A 21,758-nucleotide genomic window follows, 5' to 3' on the forward strand; every position below is an offset into this window, starting at 1 on the left:
TTAGTAGTTAAGAATACATTGGAAACTATTAATGGTACTATTTCTGTCGTAGAAGAAAATGTAAAACAAACCACTCAATTCACTACCTGATTGATGAATTAAAGAAACGAGAGAAAGGAATCACTCACTCTTATCTCACATTGTAGATGCGTGTGCTCTTGAACGAAAATATCCAAAAGATCGACAAACTTTTAAGAGATCTCAGACAAGACTATGAAACGATACTCCAAGCTATAATAAATTGTCAAAAGGGTATTCTTCAACCGCATATTTTAGTCCTGGACAAGTATTTACCCATTTCCAGGCATCAACACCCAGTCTTCCCCAGGGTCTTACACCTCTTTTTGCTCCTTCAATTTCATATGGTTACTTATTTCAAAAGGTGATGACATTGAATGTATTTATATATAATAATATCCTAGGATATGTAATAAGTTTACCTCTAGTGGAACGTCTAAAATTCGATACTTATCAACTTTTACCCCTTCCGATTAAGATTAAAAATTCAACTTCTCGAATTGTTTTATTCGACCGTAAAAAACTCCTAATTGTGGATATAATGAAACAATATTATGCTAAATTAGATGTAAGTAGTTTTACTTGTAAACAGTTAAACAATGAATGGTACATATGTAAATAAACCTTCCCCATTTTATCAACACACGTTCATGATGAGTGTGAAATTAAATTATGGCAATATGCAAGAGATACACCATAGGATTGTAACCGATGCATTGTAGTATTAGAACAAAACTTGTGGACTGAATTACGGAACAATGAATGGCTGTTTGCAGCACCACAACCAGGGAAATTAACAATACGTCGTTCACATCAGGAACCTTATGACCTTATTATTACAGGGATAGGTAAAATTATTCTTAATCCAAATTGCAAGGGGTATGGATTACGAACATTAATACAATCTCATAGTACTTATCAAGTAAATGCAACGAACAGAAATCTTATCCCCAAATTAAATATTTCATTTGACTGTTGCGAGATTCACGGTGAAACTTTCTCTATTGATGGAATTTCTTTAAATATTCCGTTAAAGCATGTAATAAACAACTTATATGACCTTAAGCTGATTTCGCATAAAATCGGTGATATCGATAATGTAATTACTGGACAAGAATGGAAACTGTATCATTCCAAACAAATTTCACAATTATCAATTTATGCATATATTGATGCAATCATTATACTCTTATTTATATTACTATACTCTTGTAAAAGAAGCCAATGTCTTAAATGGATTTTGAAAACTCTACCGATGACAACTGCATGAAAACAATTTGTTTTAAACAGACTATCATTAATAAAATTCGTTCTAGCAAGACAAGTTATGATGTAACCTCGGTAAAAATGTCTGAACTGACATACAGTCAAACTAGCTTACATGAACTAGAGTATTTGTCTCCAGTTAAGACTAAAAAACGTGGACCGACTTTGAAAAGACGTTAACTGTGTATCTGTACAACTTGTTATATATATATAATAGAGTAATTAGTAATAATGATCCACTTCTCTCCCATTGGAATTGCGATAACAAGGTAATAGTTGACCACGCTATATCACTCAAATATCTTTGTATTTTGTATTAACATAGTGTGGGCAGCTTCAAATATGTGTGCGTATTTACTTTCAGATTTTTACTCTGGACTAGTTTCTTCTTTTGCTTTCCTATTACTTGTGTGACGGATTGCTCCCCCTCTCCTTTTTAGGAGGGAGGTGTTGTAGACACCCAGGGTCTTACCCCCTTTTTCTCTGTTCGATCCTCTTAAAGGCCCTCACCCTCCTTTTTTCTTTCTTCAATACATTTAATCATTTTTGGGATTACTTATACGCTTACCAATCACATGTCTGTCATGCGCTGGATTGCTCATTCACTTAAACTATCATTCATTGTGGTCATAAGTTGTCGTAAAGGGAGCATGTATTTTTCATCAACGGGAACCACGCTAACACCCAACTCAAATCGCATGACAGCTTCAAAGTTCACGATAACTCCAGTAATTGCAAAGCAGAGAAGGAACTAGAACAATTATGAAAACCTGTATCAAGTCAAGGATGTGCACTCAAAGCGGCCTACGTCACATTTTGGCACTATTGTCTCTCTATATAAACGTACTACGCCCTTATATCGAGTCAGTCACTAGTATTGGTAACTATCCACTAAGTGCGCATCGGTGCCACCGCCGCCTCCACTGCCAGACACCATTATCAATAGGAGCTACCAGTATCGTTCAGGTTGTATTGTTTACTTTCTAATTCTTTCCGAACTTTTCAAGTATTGTCCTCACGATTGGCTCATACATACTCCTTGTCCAAGATGTGTTCGCAGCCCACTTTGGGATTTTACTAGTATCTGTAAAACTGTTTAACATTATATCCATCTAATCCTATTCTTAGTTATTGGGACTGTAGTTAGTGAGAACTGTATTCTGTTTTAACCTCCAATAAACTAGTAGATAACAGAGGACAACTGAGTTCTTCAGTTATTTCATGGAAAATTACTCGAATCCCTTCTTCGAAGCGTTACCCGTAGCAGGAGCCGGACGCTTGGCACATCCTACCAACGCCTCTGCCACAACATTAATTTAACGGCTAATAGAAATGCTAAAAATGGCCAAAGAGGTTCATAAAATAAGCTATATTTAAGGCTATATGCATTTCGTAAATTTGTATGGATAAATGTCTCTCCAGATAGGCTAAATTGGCATCACTGCCTGTGGCTAATATTTCCAACAAAATTAGAACGAGGGTTTATTCGTCTCGTGAACTCTTATCGAACTATCATTTTGTCTTGATTCCAGAATAATTCTTTCTAATCCCATCCCGATTCTTGGACAGATTTTCTCATCTTCTCTCGTTTTGTAAATTTATGTACAAGATTTATGTATTTTATTATTATTATTATTATTATTATTATTATTATTATTATTATTATTATTATTATTATTATTATTATTATTATTATTATTTTGAAATTATTCTAAAACTTATCAGAATCCTTATGCGTCACGAGATGTGTAAGTAGGGTGTATCTAACAGCATGTAAACCATATTTATGATTGGAATATACTGTGTATCTTTAAATATTGATAAATGCTCTTATTATGTTCCTTACGATCACTTTATTGATTTATACGAGGGACAGTCAACAAATCCCCTAATGTTGTAGGTTTGGCATTTGTGATGCAACCACAATGAATCTTGTATAATATAATCCTTAGGTTGCCTAATTATCAATTTAACAAGAGTGAACACGTATTAACAGGCACTGTAGGAATAGTGTAGCTGAATGAAGAAGCGTTTAGTGATCAGTCAGCACAATTTCATAGATCGACCAACGCTCAAACATGAAGTCCATGTGCAAATTCGAGAAAATCTGCTTACAGACTTTGATAGCCTTACAAACAGTTTAGTACCATCGATCTTCCCAAAGCTAAAAAAGGGCCTTTTCCGCTTCGCCAACGTGGAAGAGATCAACACCAACACGACGGCTGAAATTCGGAAGATAACAAAAGAAGACTTTGGTTGGTGTTTCCACCAATCGTAAGCGTTGGAACATGTGTGTGTGTGTGTGTGTGTGTGTGTGTGTGTGTGTGTGTGTTCCGAAGATGCCTATTTTGAAAGCAATGAAGTAAATATGTACTTATGTTGTGGTAATAAGAAGCAATAACGAAATTTCAGGAACCTTTCGAATGCCCCTCATAGCTTTATACTCTGAACCATGTAACATTAAACACTGTTTGACTCCATGATTTGGGGTCAACTAGTATTACCTACGAGGCTCGAGAAATTTCCCATCTCGTCTCGAAAGCTATGAGATATACATGGTATTAAACATGTAAAGTTGAACCTCCTTATTCAGTTTGTCATGAAAAGTATTTTTTTAGCATGATAAAAATTCTATGTAATATTCAGTTTGAAAGTTTGATATATAATACTTTAAAAAATCAAACATGAATTTAAAAAAAAAACTTCAAACTTTCGTTACAGTTCTTGTGTATAAGGATACGTCCCCTCGACAGGAACTGAACACATGACCAGTAGTTAAAAAGATTTCGAGTTCTTCAATAACAATTAAAATTATATGCCTATTAGTTATTTCGTGGGTCTATAGAGGATATACCATGGTACTAGAGTTGTCCATGAAACGAAGTGACGAGACGAGACATTGATCTTCCAACAGAAACAGATACATTTTTCGAGAAGAGATAGCCTTTACTTTTGTCTCACAAACAATCCTATGTGATTTATTTAAGACGTTATCATAATATTCAAACGTTAACAAAACACTCGATTGTTTCAAGCACTCGTTTGAGACTCAATTGTTTCTTGGTTTCAGAATTTTCCTCAATCCCAGCAGAAAAATCCCGGTAGTGTTTAATATATTAGTATCTTTAATATATTCCTGGATATCCTTTGCAAGCTTGTCCATTAGAACTGCAAAAAGATATATTTTGACACTAGATCCTCCTGTCCTACTTGTGTTAAAGCAAGTCCTTAGTAATTCCTTCATATTTATCAACCACTACGTTCTTTCGTGTTGACAACCAGTGCCGTATCGTGTAAAATCGTCGCCCAGGACGAGAGTATACGATGGCGCTCCTGTACATATAAGGGAGGTCGACAGACCAGCCACGGAGCTCCACCATGGTTGGCGTGAATCGTAAGAAAATTTTCAAAAATAAACCCTGCTTTCGCTTGATTTTAAGCACTTCTTATTACTTTTTTCTTCTATTTTATATATGTGCACATGCATTTTCCTATCATGAGTAACATTTTTCCTCTCTCTCTCTTATTTTCGTTTTTTCTCCCAAATTTCCACCCCCTTACTTCGGCGTCTGGGGCCGTCGCCCCACTCGTCCCCCCAAGGCACAGCACTGTTGACAGCTGTACTGTTTAAAAGCGTATTTAATTATAAAGAAAAATGTCTTATAAATTATTTTCGAGTAGTAATTACAGTGGAATTTAAAATTATAAAATTAAATTTATATAATTTTAATTAAGTTGGCAAAGATTCAAGGGAGACAATATCTATACAATATCTATATAATTTATTTTCATTCGAAGACAATTTTCAGACGAAACGGAAAATTCAGTTCGAGTTCTGTTTCGGAACTACTAGTTAAGTACTGGTATACCACAGTAAATGTTTTAAACGTTTACAAATTTGGTTATAAAATAGTCTCTTAAAGTAGCTCGACAGACTGATAATACGATATCATTTTAAACATTTGAAAACAAAATCAGGACCTTATTTTTGTTTGTTTTTAAAGATTTAAAGTTATCTGTGACTCAAATCCAAATCCCAATCAATTTTCCCAGCGTATCCGTTATCAATAATAGCAAACAATTTCTGCACATAATCCTCTGGTAAACCACTTTCCTTGGCTCCCTCCAAAATAACATTTTTGTAAATTAAAGATGGCCGTCTATCATCCTCTAATGGCTGAGTGTTCTGGTAAGCTCTACATGTTACCACCTGACCATCTGTTGTTTCAACATCTACCTCCAAGACACGATAAACTCCGCTTTCAGTTCCTTCTTTCCTGAAAAATGGTAAAATTCACTATGAACTTTTGCTACTTTAACATGAAAACTAGCCTACTGAAAAATCTATAAGACATAGAAAAAGTAAAGTTTATTAGTGATTTCGATTATCCTACTCTTGTATTCTGATTCGTAAGTCATAAGGGGAATACGTAAATTGTCCTTTCTTGACACGCGTCATCAAATACAAATATCCATTTTTGGTGTTAAAATTTAACCTAGTAACATATGGTACTTCTTAGTCAGAAGTTCTGAATTCGAATTTTCAGACTTGATTGTTTCTTTGTTTCAGAATTTTCCTCAGTCCGAGCAAAAAATCCCGGTAGTGTTTAATATATTAGTATCTTTAATATATTCCTGGATATCCTTTGTAAGCTTGTCCATGTGAACTGCAAAAACGTATATGTTGAGCCTGGATCCTTGAAGTCCCACTTCTGTTATTCCGCATGCGATCTTCAGTTCTGTTCTACGTTAGTTATACATATTTTGAATTATATATATATATATATATATATATATATATATATATATATATATATATATATATATATATATATATATATATATTTGGTCTAGGAATTAATTCGTGCGGGTGGACAAGAGATGGCGCAACGAACGGAGCGTCCCACAGTTCCGTGTATCCACACATGTGTTGCAAACCCCTGTCATCGCGTATCGTTCGTAGTATAGGGCAGTGGATTAAAGCGTCAACAACACCAGTTTGTAGTTAAGTGAACATGGCGCAATTTGTGCCTGATAAAGTGTTTTTGCGGGGTGTCCTGCTGCATTACTTTAACATGCAGAAAAGTGCGACTGAAAGTCATCGTATTTTGGTGGAACTGTATGGTGACCATGCTCTAGCTGAGCGAACGTGTCAGAAGTGGTTTGCACGGTTTAGAAGTGGTGATTTCGGCTTGGCAGACCACGAGCGAGCTGGACAGCCAAAAAAATTTCAAGACGAAGGATTGACAGCATTGCTCGAGCAGGATTCGTGTCAAACGCAGGAACAACTTGCAGCAGCATTAGGTGTTGATCAAACAACAGTCTCCAAACGCTTGAAAGCCATGGGAATGATTCAAAAGATGTCACATTGGGTTCCACATGAATTGAAAGACAGAGACGTTGAAAGACGAAAAACCATTTGCGAATTGCTGCTTCAACGACAGAGCAGAAAGGGGTTTCTGCATCGAATTATTACGGGTGATGAGAAGTGGATCCATTACGAGAACCCTAAACGAAAAAAGGGCTGGGTGAAACCAGGTGAACCAGGTCCATCACAACCAAAACGAGATATTCACTGTGCAAAGGTTATGCTGTGCATATGGTGGGATATGAAAGGTGTGGTGTACTATGAGCTGCTGCAACCGGGTGAAACTATGAATGGAGAACGTTATCGACGACAATTAATGCGTTTGAAGCAAGCTCTGGCCAGAACACGACCAGAATGGGAGAACAGACATGATAAACTTATTGTTCAACATGATAACGCTCGCCCACATGTCGCAAAACCGGTCAAAACCTATTTAGAAAATGTCGGATGGGAAGTTTTACCCCACCCGCCGTATTCACCAGACGTTGCTCCTTCGGACTACTACTTGTTCGATTGCATGAACAACGATTTGATTGGACAGCGGTTTACTTCTTCAGAAGATATCGAAACATGGGTCTCTGACTGGATCGCTTCCAAGGATGAGGACTTCTTTCGCCACGGAATCCGTACATTGCCTGACAGATGGGCGAAAGTGGTGGCTAGCGATGGACAATATTTTTCTTAAGGTATTTATGTATTTTGTGTTTGTACTACAGCTTCAATGTGTGCGTACCAACCGCACGAATTAATTCCTATACCAATATATATATATATATATATATATATATATATATATATATATATATATTCGGAACAGACTTCTTCTTCAATGCCCACCAAATAAGATCCCGTGACACTCTTACGCTTTCTCTAAGCCGATGAAAACTATATGAAAGTCCTTCTGATATTCTCCGTACTTTTCCATTAGCATCCTAAGTGCAAATATTGCATCCGTTGTCGATCACCCTGGCATGAAACAAAACTGATTATTTGTTATTTTGGTCTCTTCTCTCAATTTTGCAACTTTCGCCCTCTCCCACAGCTTCATTGCATGGCTTATAAGTTTTATTCCTCTGTAGTCGCATTGTTGCACATGTCTGTTTCTAAAAACTAGTACAATGTAGCTGCTTCTCCATGGGTTTGATATATTTCCCGTTTCAATGTCCTACCAAAAAGTCGACTAAACCATTGAACTCCTTCTTTACCTGAACTTTTCCATGCTTCGATGTGGAGAGTATCCGGTCCTAGAGCTTTAACACTTTTATCTTTTTCATGGCATTTTCTACCTCTACAATGGTCACAGGCCGAACCAGTCCCTGATTCGTGGATAGATTTTTGCAAGTTTCCCTCTAGTTTTCTTCATGGAAAAGTTTCTGGAAATACTCCTTTCACCTCTTCTTTATCTTCCCACCTGTCAGATCATTGATGCAGTGCACATACGAAATATCTTTCTTTTGCTTCTCTTATACCTTCGAAACCTTGTAATATTTTCTTCCTATTTTGCTTCCAAGTTGTTGTACAACGTATCATAAACCTTGCCTTTTGCTACATTAACTGCTTTCTTGGTGTTCTTCTTCGCTTTCTTGTAATCCATAAGATCTAATTCATTTCCGGAGTTCTGCCATTTTTTTTATATATCGTTCCTTCTTTATATCGATCGCTCAAAAACATAACGTGGATTTCGTTCATCATTTCGAACGAACTCACTTCCACTTGGCGTCTCGAACGATGTCCATCATTTGTGGATGTATACATAGTGTTCACTAGAACCGGTTGTTGAAATATTTCGAGTTCGCAGAACTGTTTGTTATACCCAAACATAACAGTAAATTTAATCCAGTTATACCCAGGAACAGTAAATTTTAGTTTAACTATCTTTGCTTTTTAGAAGTTTTTACAGTTACTAGGTTAAACCTATGACCTCTCAGAACAAGGTAAGCTTTTATTTCTTAATCTCAAAAGCTCAGATACTCTCAAAAGCTCAGATCTCTTAATCTCAAATGGGTGTAATGGTGAAAGTTATTTACATTTGAAACGCATAATACCATAATCAACAATTGTTGACCCATTGCTGGATTAAGGTTTTTAAAAATACTTTTTGACAACCATCTAATCTTGGATAATTCGTTTCTAAGATATTTTCAATGCTACCTAATTTCGTCACACCACCTTATATTAGGATGCTGCGTAGGTCTCTACTTGTCCCTTGTGATATCCATTAAAAAATTTGCTTTTGTCTTTTGTACGGTTTATTTGCCAAGAGAGTCGTATATATCTAACCTCTCTCTCGACAGATATACATATATATATATATATATATATATATATATATATATATATATATATATATATATATATATATATATATATATATATATATATATATAAACAGAACTGGTTGTTAAAAGAGTAGAATAACACCACTGCATGTATGACCACATTGAAACTCATTTACCCAATTGTAAACAGTCACAAACACAGAAGCATATGTGCCATGAACTTCATTCAATTCGGCTTTGATCTCTTTCGGTATTAAATCTTTTACATAGAAGTGTTTAATAACCGCACGAAACTCATTTCTTCCAATTTTTCTAAATAACCAAAAGTTTGTTTCTTCAATCGACTATGACAATGAAACCACGTGACGCATATAGTTGAAACTTTTCAAGTAATTTAGTGAGGAATGACGCTTTCTAAAAGTAAACCTTTTTCGATACTATGAGTGTCATCTTTAGTATTTTTAAAATACTTTTTGAACGACCTTCGTATGAAGTTTTCTCTCCCTCAAAATAACATATTACCTGCTTACCTGTCCAGAACGTCTCTCATAGACAGTGGTATTTCCCAAATTGCTCCCCAGACAAAAGATTTCGGATCTTCAACTAAAGTTGCCATAGAACCTTTCCACCTTTCACTTCTGTAATTAAAATCAAGACGGTAGCCCTGCAGAAGAGAAGCATCCCGTAAGTGAACATAGGAGTTTCTAAAGCTCTCCATGAAACTCATACCAACTTTCATTGAATTTTAAAAAATATTAATAGCAATGAAGAATAGAGTAAATGTAGAAATTTAGCCAATTAATATGTAGCAAATGATATTAAATAAACTATTTCCAAACTAGCCAAGTAGTATGTAGCAAATGCTATTAAATAAATGATCTATTTCCAAACCTAGCCAAGTAGTATGTAGCAAATGCTATTAAATAATTAATCCAGTAGCGTACGCATGAATTTATTTCGGGAGGGGTCCAAACTCAATGTGGGGGTATTTTATATTAAAATTCCTAAAGTTGTCCCTAAAATTAGGCTAAATTTACATAAAAATCGAAATTTCGGGGGGATCCAAACCCCCAGGACCCACCCCCTGCGTACGTCCCTGAAATAATCTATTTCCAAACCTAGCCAAGTAGTATGTAGCAAATGCTATTAAATAAATTATCTATTTCCAAACCTAGCCAAGTAGTATGTAGCCAATGCTATTAAATAAATTATCTATTTCCAAACCTAGCCAAGTAGTATGTAGCCAATGCTATTAAATAAATTATCTATTTCCAAACCTAGCCAAGTAGTATGTAGCCAATGCTATTAAATAAATTATCTATTTCCAAACCTAGCCAAGTAGTATGTAGCAAATACTATTAAATAAATTATCTATTTCCAAATCTAGCCAAGTAGTATGTAGCAAATGCTGACAAATAAACTAACAATTTCCAAACCTTTTCTTCTACAGGAGAAACACGTTTTGTCGCGGTTGTTGGGGGACATGATTTACATTTATATTATCACTTTAGTGAGATGTAATGAAACTTAATATTCTACAATATGATAACAACATTTTGAACATTTCTTTTTACTAACTTTGTTTTTGAAGGAATTATTTATTCAAGCAGTCATTAACTTCACTATCTTGTCCGACTCGAGTTTTTATTTTATTTATTTATTTTTGCCTAAGAGGGAACCGTATCATGAAGGTAGAGTTGCTAAGTGGTCGGTTTTTCATGGCCGGAAATATTGCTGTTATTTTGATTAAAGTCGGTGACCGGTACAAACTTCTTACCAGTCCCTTTATGGCCGTTTTTTAAAATTTGTATCTAGTTCGAAGTATAAATGTAAAAAGTAATTTTCATTCTGTAAATCCAAAACTGTCACCTTTCACTCTCTATCAACAATTAATATATTTTATTCATCTATTTAGGTAATTTTAAAGTAATGACAGGAACTGTATCAGGGAAAATTTGAAATTTACTTGTAAGGAATTTTATATATTTACTGAGAGTGGAAAAGGACTTCTTCAAGCAATTTCCTGTAGTTGAAGTATAAGTTTAAAGAATAAATTTCATTTTCCAAATCCAAAACGGTCACGTAAAGATTAGTAGACTTTTGTTCATCTGTTTTGATAATTTTAAAGATGTGGCAGTTAAATACAATAAAATGTTCAATGCCGATTTCAGTTTCTCATTTATAGCACAATGTATCTATTAAGCTTATTAGTAAATGTACTAAGGATATGCTGAATACAGAAGGTGTTAATGCACTTTTGCTCACGATACTACATTTCCTTCCCATGGATGGGTCCGAACAGAGATATTTCACACTTAAACCTATATCATAAGGAATTTTGACGGGGTGCCGGTTTTTTTTTTTATTTTCCAGAGTTGGTAACCCTACATAAAGGACGTGCTAGAGGTAATGGTGGCAGGAAAGAGAGAGAGAGAGAGAGAGAAGGAGTTTACAATTAATGAGCGATATAAAAACAAAAAATTATACGTGAATATGAAGAGGTTAGCGGAAGACCGTGGAGCATCGAAGTTTCTCAGTTTCTCTGTTGATTCAAGTGACCTGCCAATAATGACAGATGGCAACCCTACATAAAGGACGTGCTAGAAGTTATGGTGGCAGGAAAGAGAGAGAGGGTGGGCAAAGGAGGCTACAATTAATGGGCGATATCAAAACAAAAAATCATACGTGAATATGAAGAGGTTAGCGGAAGACCGTGGACAATCGAAGTTTCTCAGTTTCTCTGTTGATCAAAGTGACCTGCCAATAATGACAGAATATCTATGATATTGATTTAGTCCAACATTATTTTCGTCTGAAGACACACAAGTACATAACAGTTCTCTTTCCATCCTGCACCGTATTTACTTTCCCCATTCGCGAACAACTTTTGAACCACCAGAGACGGTGATAATAAGAAATGGTGGAATGAAGAAAGTGGGAGGACTCCGAGAATTCCGAGAAAACCCACGCACACGGTGTTTGTCCACAAAGTTCACTTGATTCGAGCTGGGATCGAACCAGGGATCCCTTTCACGAGAGGTAAACGCTCTACCACTGAGCCACCGCGGCCCCCGATATGAAAGTAGGTGTTGGGCAAGATACCATATAAAAATAATCGAAAATGGCCGATATTGTTATCAAATCAATTGTTTCCGGAGTCGCAGAAATGAATAATGACACTCTTTATACTCTTAAGCCTACAATCATGTCCCCATTGGTATGGGGGTATGAAGTGAAGAAAAGGAGTGACATATAAAAATAATGAAAAGGGACTGATATTAGTGTCTAATCAATTGTTTTAGGTCGCCGAGATGAATAGTGACTACCAGATGCAGTGACGACGCTAGAGGGGAGAAAGGAGAAGAAGCCCCCAGCAGTGTTACCCGTCCTCCTCACTGCCCCCGAAATATATGTTGTATATGACTATTATTTTCGGTATACGAAAAGTAGGTACACCCCCCAAAATGTCTCTGTGCAAAAATGATAATCGGAAACGACGAATATTAGTGTCTAATCCACAGTTTTCGAAGTCTCGGGGATGAAGTGGCTCAAAAATCAGTGGCGTATACAGAAGTTCGTCAAGGGGGACTCAAGATGCCAAGTTGATATAATTTCAGGTTCTTATATACAGGACCGGCTCCATCACACGTGCAATACGTACATTTGCACGGCGCGACAAATTTCGAGGAGCAGCAAAATGTTATGACTATATTATTTAAAATAAATAATTCTTGTTGGAAACAGACTTCATGATGATGGTAGTTAAATTTACTAAGCTGACCTTCTATTTGAATACTACATTTATAAATCATGTTTACGTCGAATTAATTTAAGGTTATATGGACAGTGATAAAAGCAAATGATCAAACAAATCCCAGCATGATTGCTTGATTGTTGTCTAATACAAGAACTCAGTTGTTGAACAGTAGTGAACACCTGTTCCATAGAATTAGTTGTCACACTTTTGAAATCAGGGTCGGATCTTGAATCCTGCGAACTACGCGTTCGCAGCAGGCGCCAAGTGAAGAGGACGCCAAACTTTAAAAATAAATTTTCTGTTTAAAATGTGAATATTTTTGAGAGAAAATGTTATGATTATTTATTTTTTTCAATAGCTTCAAATAAATATTATACAGACTGAGATACAGATGAAATACACGTGATTGGCTGTAAGACACTTCTTACAGTTGAAATTGATATCAATGCGACACTCACAAGTGGTGCTAGTGTGGGGAAAATTTCCCGCTGCGCAGAAAGATTTAGGAAATATTTATGAAATAGATTTAGGAAATATTTATGGATCAACCAACAAAAAGGAAGTCAACTGCGCCTGTTGCTTATGGATTGGGTGGCATTGTTACAGCAGAAAGAAATGTGTTCAAGAGTGCTCCGCCTTGTTATAAACTGTATCCCCGTATAATGCTTTGGTTCAATGACCAGCGTTAAGGGTTGAGAGAGGTCAGCGTAAATGAAATGCCCATTATTGAAGTTCAAGAGACTAGACTTTTGTTGTCCATTGGTCCAGGGAGGGAGGCGAATACTAAGAAAAGACGGGCGGTATAAATCAAAGTTTTGATCATTTCTGAGGGAGATTTTAATTTATATTCCTAATATCAGTGGCTCACAATCGCTGTCCACTGCTTAATGCTCACTTTATTACTGTCTTTTAGTCCATTTGCCATTCAACATTTTCGTTTCTGCCTTGAGATTTTTTAAACATATTTATAATGATGTGTTTTCACATTTCAATACTATTTTGTTTTTCATATTATAATATAATGGCCGACGATTTAAAAAAAATGCAAGTGAGCCATCGGAAAAGAAAGCCACGAAACTTGAAAGATAAGAGGTAAATGAAGGCTCTAAAAAAGTGTCTTTCGACTTCTGAACAAAAGTTCGAAAGTGGTAATCATACAAATGTTGAGGTCGGGGAGTTCTCAATACCAGTTACTGTTAAAGAAGCATCTGCAACTCGACAAACTTTTGAAACTGTAAGTTTGTTTTACTTGATTACAGTAACTTAATTGTTAAATTAAAATAGAATGGGTACGGCCTCTTCGGTTATGGATCTAAGTTAAATCTAATGTACACCCTGTTTCAAAAAGAATATACGTATTACGAAGTATTATTTTGTCCAAACTATCGATCGCTGCGTCTCGGCTCGGCTATTGGAGAAACGAATACATAGTGTAGTTTATATTAATAGCCACTAGATGTCAGTTGTCTTCTGTTTTGCTTGGTAACCGTCATATGTTTAAAATGGCTACTCCGCAACAGAAATCATTTTATGTTCTCGAGTTTGCAAAGTGTAATTCCGTGGTTACAGTGCAAAGACGTTTCAGGTTGAGGTACCAACTTGATCCTCCGAGTGGGTGGAACATTCGCAGATGGTATCGACAGTTTGTAGATACAGGATGTGCATGTAAAGGAAAGAGTCCTGGCCTCCCTCGTGTTCCTGAAGAAAATGTTGCACGAATTTAAATTGTTTTCCAACGTAGTCCTTCAAAATCAACTCGTTGTGCCAGTCTGGAGTTACAAGTGCCGACAACAACAATTTGGCGTGTTTTCAGACGTCGGTTGGTTATGAAGCCTTACAAGTTACAGCTGTTACAAGCTCTGCGTCCTGATAACGTGTGGCATTTTGTAACGAGATTCTGGATGCTATTGACAATGATAACACTTTTGCATAACGCATCGTGTTCACTGATGAAGCGACTTTCCGTGTTAGTGGTTAGGTAAACAAAGAAAATGTTCGAATTTGGGGCCTACAGAACCCACATGCAGTCATTGAACATGTACGAGATTCGCCCAAAGTCAATGTGTTTTGTGCGATATTCCGATCATCTGTTTACGGTCCATTCTTCTTTAATGGAAACACGGTTAACAGTCAGCAGTCTCTCGGTATGCTACAAAACTGGTTGTTTCTGAGGCTGCACGAAGACAACTTTATTTTTCAACAAGACGGGGCACCCCCTCACTGGAGTCGCCAAGTGCGTGAATATCTGAATGAAACTCTACCGAACCGTTGGATTGGTCGTCAAGGAGCTGGCGACTTAGCATGTCTCAGCTGGCCTCCACGGTCACAGGATTTGATCCTGTGACTTCTTCCTGTGGGGTTTCGTTAAAGGCAACGTTTGTGTACTACCACTCCCACAGAACCTGGAAGAGTTGAAGAACCGGATCCGTACTGCCATAACATCAGTGACGCAGGACATGCTTGCCCGAGTATGGGAGGAATTTGAGTATCGATGTGATATTGTTCGTGTTGCTGATGGAAGACATATTGAACATCTGTAATTTGAACTTTGAACTGTAATTTGAACTTGAGAGGTTCGCAAATATGTGTGTAAAATTTCATATTCGTATGTCTTAAAGTTCAATAAATATAGGCTCTGCATTCGAAATAGGTATATTCTTTTTGAAACAGGGTGTATTTCAAAATTTGTTTGAATATAATTAGTTTTCACGCAGTATATGCGTATAAAACTTGAAAGGATAATTGTAATCAAAATCGAAATTGTAATCGAAAGGTAACTTTTTTTTTTTTTTTTTTTAAGAATTCATAACAGGTATAGGCTACTTATGCTCGTTGTATTAGCCTATAAGAGTGTAACAATCATTATCTATCCATTCTGTCGTATTAAACTCAGATGGAGAAATATTTTTTTAACATTTGGTAATAGTTTTAATGCAAAGTATAGTTTTTATTTTTTAGATACTTGTGTTAGGGATACACCGACGGAGATGGTCCGAGAGTCTGGATCTCCTAGAACTTCTAATTTTTAAGAAAATTAGCACAATTTCAGGGGGCAAATGCACAAAATTATTTGCATTTTCAAGGCTACTCCGAAAAATCTTCGGATCCAGAAGAGAAATCTTGGGTGCGCCACTACTTCTGTTTACATTTATGTTATTCATTACCTGATTTCGAATGTCTACGTTAGAAACAGACATGAAAGCTGGGACGGGTTAGTAACATTTCGCGGGGGGATCTGATTTTTATGTTCTGCCACTGGATCGAAAACAAATATCGATTAAGACACATACTTTTGTCGTTTGTTGTATATTAAACAAGTTCAGCTAAAATTAATTAAGAATTATTTGAGGTCAGCTAAGTAGACTAGCTTTGATGGCCATTGAAAATGATATACTCATTGAATTGAATACAGATGCAATAATAAGAGATTTTATTGAATTGAAAGCCAGAAAAGTGTCTTTATAGTATGAACTTCTCAGTAACAAAGGAAACGAGAAATTAAGCTAATTACCATAACCATATCACTAGAAAATACTATGTAAACATGCTTTTAATGAACCATAACAGCATATTTCTTTGTCTAAATCAAACCTGTGTTAATGTTAGACTTGAAGCTAGTGATTTTCATTCTGTATCGACTTTTATCTTTCAATTGTACTTGCCAAAGTATATATTAGTTGTGTCTTGTGCTTATTTAATATAAAAAAATGCAATTAATTATTAAAATTGGAACTTTGTTCAGTATTCAACCACAGTTAGTTATAATTTCGCCATTTTTCGTTAATATTCACAGGGAGACATGAATTGAAGACAGGTATTGAAGAAATTTACAATTGTAACAATTATTTGAAGAATTTTTGTCTATTACAAGTTTCTGTCTTTTATTATCATTTACGGGAGGCGCCAAAATATTGTTTGCTTACACTTAAGAAAGGTCTAGAACCGGCCCTGTTTGATATAAAAACTAACTTAGTCCTGTCTTTGTCACAAAGAAGTTCCTTATCATTGCAGGTGGAAACAAGCTTTTATTTTTTAACAGACGTACAAGGGAAATCAAGAAATAAAGATGAAAGAGCTAATTACACTGGAATGGCAAACTGATATATTGAGATTGAAGCTCGATATTGAATTCCCTAAAAGGGATTACCATTTTTCCTCTGCAGAATAGCAAACTAACATAATAGATCAAAAAAAATAAATAAATAAATAAACAGACACAACGAGATTATATTTGTAATGTTTAAGCAGTTCTGAGTGCCAGTGCACTTCCCCTCCCTTCGTTGTTCATGATGGAGTACCATGCTTAAAATCGTGACTTTTAAAATTTGTTCGTTCTTTTTGGAGAAAGGAGGCGGCAAATAATGCCATTGCACGAGGCGGCAAATTGCCTAGAACCGGTCTTGATGGTATACATATCTTACCATGGTAAATACATAATATCTTCCTTAGGAGGAGGTTAAAATCCCGAAACCCCCTTTTAAACTTCAGTGCTGCCGAAATTCAAGTTGAGCCCCATTGACATTGTAAGTGAGAAGGGCTGACATTACGTATTTTTATCGTTACACTGTCATTGAAATACGTACCCTAGGGAGAGATAGGATTCAAATATTTCCCATAAAACCGTTTCCCTGTACGAAGAACGGTCATTTCAGCTAGTATTTATCTCTAAACGAAGAACTGAAAGTTACAGAAATGATTAATCTTGTTGCGGTGGTCCTTATCTTGCCCTGGCCGCTCCTGAGTTACGGATCTGCTTTTAAAAATAAGCCAAAGTAAACTTACTTTTAATTTTCCAATACCTCTTCGTGATGCTCCGGGACACGTTGTCGTCAATCGGCGACCAAGCAAATTGCTGGCGAAACCAAAATACAAGAAATGGCCTTCTCTAGGAACAATCATGTTGAATGAAAGAGAAGTTTTGTCCTCTTTGAGTTAACTACAAAAGAAAATCAACAATTAAGCTTATACAATTCAAAACTTAAATTCAACAAACAATGGATAGCAACTAAGAAGGAAGTTGTGAAGACGTGATATTTTCATATATTCAAATGAGAATAATAAATACACACTTGTACACATAGTAAGACATCTCTATAGTTGGACATAATTGGATTTATCTTGCTTAGGAATAATTGACGTAAGAAAGTAAATCTCAACTTTGCAATTAGCATTTTACAAACAAACAAACAGAAAAAGAAAGACGGAGATCAAACGTATATCAACCAGGGATGTCATTTAGGGAGTGCAGGAGATGGCCATGCCCCCCAAAATTTGAGAAATATATAGGTCTACAGTATATATTAAACAAGTATACTAATTTACTAATAAAAATCGTGAAATTCTTATATGAGTAGAGAATCTTGCCGCCCCCTAGCAAAATGTGAAATGACGCCACTGATACCAACCAATAAATCTCACTAAGCTGAACAAAATGATGTGGACCATTATAAATTCTCGCGTGTACTTTTCGAGAAATCAAGAAGAAACTTCGTAACCTTCGCCAACATTACTTAATATGTTTATCTATCCAAAAGGGATAGTGAGAAAGAGTCTACAGAATGTAGAGGGCATTTCAGTGGAGGTGGAATGATTAGGTTTATACGGTTTGCAGATGATATGGCGCTTGTTGCAGAATCTGAAGGAAAAGTCAGTAAGATGTTAGAAAACATAAGGAAAGGCTGTGAAGAATATGGGATGAAAATAAATGTTAGAAAGACAAAAGCTATCGTGATTGGAACCAGGCACATAGCCAGGATTTCGTGAAGGGGAAGGTCCGTGACATGAAATACTGTATTTTACTGGAACATATATTCGTTCGTTTAGCCAGGATTTTGTAACGAGGGGGGGGGGGGAGTGACATGAAATTCTGAAGGCCCAGGAGCTCGATCAATCTAAACTACTTTACTATCAACATATATTGGTTTGTTAGGACAATAAAATGAGGATATGTTGGCAAGTATTTTAATAACAAACTATGAAGAAATTTCGAGCAAAATAAAAAAAAGGTATTGAAAAACATTTTGCAATATTTACGTCCTTCTCCTGTTTATTCAAATATAACAATTTTCCTTTCGTTATGACCTCAATTACTATAAAAAGTACATAGTGAATACTGTCTTGTAAACTATCTTCTAATATAAATAAAATAAAGAGTTTGTTTGTGTGTTTGTCTGTCTGTCTGTCTGTGTGCGGCCTGGGGACCAGACGAGTGGACCCAGAGTTACTAAATTTTGGTCAAGGGTACCTTGGCCCAGGCCCCAGATCGAGACCAAGCGTTTTTTTTTAATTTCGAAACAGTGGGGTCTCAGGGGAGCGGTTACCGGTACCGGCCTGGGAACCAGACAAATTGACCGAGAGTTACCAAATTTTAGTCACGAATACCTTGGTTCAGACCAGAGTTAAACGTTTTTTTCGAAATTCGAACCAGGGGGTCTCAGGGGGGCGTTTACCGGGACATGTAAAAGTAGTAGAAAATGACCGATGTTTATTTATTTATTTAACAATCACCAGATACAGCTCGGAGGCCATTTTACATTGGATATCCAATAACATTAACAATGGAAAGGATTTGGGAAGGTATCGGCCAGGGTCTGTTCAGTAGGTGCCATCCCGGCATTTGCCTGGTAGGACTGAGGGAAACACTGGAAAACCTCAGTGAGGATGGTAGGCAGCGGCATTCGAAGTCAGGACCTCCCGAATGCGAAGCCAACGCTCTACCACTTGAGCTATTAGTGTCGAATTCATATTTTCGCGGTCGCTGAAATCAATGGTGAAACTCCAGTCGCATTAACTTTCAAATTCACGCTATTCGGCTCCGGGCCGGGGGTCACCGGAGGGGACTGAGATACCAAGACATATAAAAGTAATCCAAAATGACCGATATTAGTGTCAAATCCCGAATGCGAAGCCAACGCTCTACCACTTGAGCTATTGGTGTCGAATTCATATTTTTGCGGTCGCTGAAATCAATGGTGACACTTCCATTAGCGATGACTTGCAAGTATGCGGGCCGGGAGTCACCGGGGGTGGATACCGAGACATGTAAAAAAATAGTCCAAAATTACCGATATTAACATCAAATCCTTAGTTTTCGCGGTCGCTTAGATCAATGTTAATACTGCCATAGACGTTGACTTTCAAATACAGCCCCCTGTGCGAAGCATGTGTATATTCAACTAGTTTTACAATATATGTGTTCCTTTCTCTGTTGAATCAAATGGTACCAGAACTTTCTTTCAACATCATTTTTTGTTTTTATTATTCCGTCAACTACTGTCGGTTCCAAATGACAGGTTAAGGGAGCAACAGAAAATTGTCCTTGAAATAACATGTTTGATACTGCAAGGATGCAATGACGAAAAGCTATGATTAAAAATGTCCACGCTGTTACACAACGGCACTTATGCTTTCGAAAGCTTTAAATCTCCCTGACTAGTAGCAGGAATTCTGAGAATTCCATAACTTTTCTTGAAATTTCAAATTTCCTGACTCTTCCAGAATACCTCGCTTACCTCGCCACCATATTGCAAGTAATACAAATCTCCTTATAAGAAAGAGTAAGCAAAAGCTTCCTGTAGTTTTCTTTTTAATTTTTAACGCTGATCCTTCTTTTTGTCATTTCATTTTGTTTTATCCTTCCTTAATTTTTTCATTTATGGTCTCGAAGGGGGGGGGAGTCCGCCCCCCCCTTGGCTACGTGCCTGTTGGAACGAAGCGGTTGGTGTCAAATATAGAAGTAGGAAAGGAGAAAGTAGAACAGGTGAATACTTTTCCATACCTTGGTAGTATTATTAGTAATAATATGAAATGTAATCGTGAAATGAAATCAAGGATAGGAATGGCGAAAGAAGCCTTTAGAAGGAAGAAAATGCTATTTTGTGGGTCCTTGAATAAAGAGTTGAGAAAGACTCATAACATGCTTCGTGTGACGATTTGTACTGTATGGATCAGAAACATGGACATTACGCAAAACAAGAAAAACGACTGGAAATTTTCGAAATGTGGGTGTGGACAAGAATGAAGATAATTAGCTGGGTCGAGCGGGAAAATAATGACAGGGTGTTAAACATGGTGGGGGAGAAAAGAAAAATATTAAATATTATTAAGAAGAGGAAGAGAAACTGGTTGGGACATTGGCTAAAAAGGAACTGTATCATGAAGGAGTTGCTAGAGGGTATGGTGGCAGGAAAGAGAGGAAGGGGGCGAAGGAGGCTACAATTAATGGACGATACCGAAACAGAAAAACTTACCACTACGTCATTCGAATCAGAAAGATTACTCCTTCTCGAAAACCACTAACGGTTATAGAAATAGGTGTCTCGCACACACAATCCTAAAGGCTACAAATGTAAAATTGTTCTATGTATACCTCATAAGGAGTATTTTTGAAATGAAAACTAAATTGTCCACGTGTTAATGGTTCCCATGTCTGGGAGCTATGATGGCTGAACTTAGAAAGTCTACTCTAATACTAGTCACTAAGCACACATTGTGACTCACTATTTCTTACTCGTTATCACTGCAAGTTTCATTTATAACGTTATCACTAGTACAATATAAAACCATGAATACATCTTTCAAATCAAAATAATTTTTGACGGTAAGCAGTTAGTTATATTCAGTATGCTACTATTATCTAATTCCTAAAACTTAGGCCTACCTTTCAATTTTTGTTGAGATTAATCCACGATTTTCACTCAAATGTATTGATTCTTGTTTGTAGTTTAATTGCTCCCATACGAAGTATTCACATGTTATGGTAAGTATCTATACTGGCGATCTTTCGTATTTACTAAGTCAAATCCCTCGCAATCAGCAACCTTTTGCCTTGTTGATAGAATATCAACACAATAAAATAACTTAAACTATAATTATTTTATTTTTAATAAGGTCATTTTTTGAATGAAATGTTTCTCACTGATATCTTAATACTATTTCCTCATTTTGACCTTGTACTGGTCAACTGGAAACGTTCCAACTTTATTATTGATAAAAGTCATTTATATTGGTGATGAATGGTGTAGACTAGTAGTTCTCAACCTTTGGGATTAACGACCCCTTGGGTGCATGT

The 21,758-nt window shown here is 36.4% G+C and overlaps 1 protein-coding gene across 1 annotated transcript; it reads right to left on the reverse strand.

Annotated features, from left to right (window-relative positions):
• Positions 1 to 5,049: 5,049 nt before the first annotated feature.
• LOC145665932 (gamma-glutamylcyclotransferase-like) lies at positions 5,050 to 21,502 on the reverse strand. Its single transcript, XM_081733039.1, has 4 exons — positions 21,348 to 21,502; positions 17,471 to 17,624; positions 9,462 to 9,595; positions 5,050 to 5,561 (listed from the first exon to the last, which is right to left on the reverse strand). Exons 2-4 carry the CDS (start codon positions 17,585 to 17,587, stop codon positions 5,297 to 5,299), a joined length of 516 nt encoding a protein of 171 aa, XP_081589165.1. The 5' UTR covers positions 17,588 to 17,624; positions 21,348 to 21,502; the 3' UTR covers positions 5,050 to 5,296.
• Between the last annotated feature and the right edge of the window lie 256 nt (positions 21,503 to 21,758).

This window comes from Thermobia domestica, chromosome 1 (genome assembly GCF_964235325.1).
Source record: "Thermobia domestica chromosome 1, izTheDome1.hap1.1, whole genome shotgun sequence".
NCBI lineage: Eukaryota > Metazoa > Arthropoda > Insecta > Zygentoma > Lepismatidae > Thermobia > Thermobia domestica.

Bases quoted from the DNA above. Each gene is read 5' to 3' on its own strand.
- LOC145665932 (XM_081733039.1), bottom strand. From the start codon at position 17,587: ATGATTGTTCCTAGAGAAGGCCATTTCTTGTATTTTGGTTTCGCCAGC. The intron at 9,596-17,470 runs GTAAGTTTACTT...TCTCTTCTGCAG, and splicing joins GAGGTATTGGAAAATTAAAA to GGCTACCGTCTTGATTTTAA. The intron at 5,562-9,461 runs GTAAGCAGGTAA...ACCATTTTTCAG, and splicing joins ATGAGAGACGTTCTGGACAG to GAAAGAAGGAACTGAAAGCG.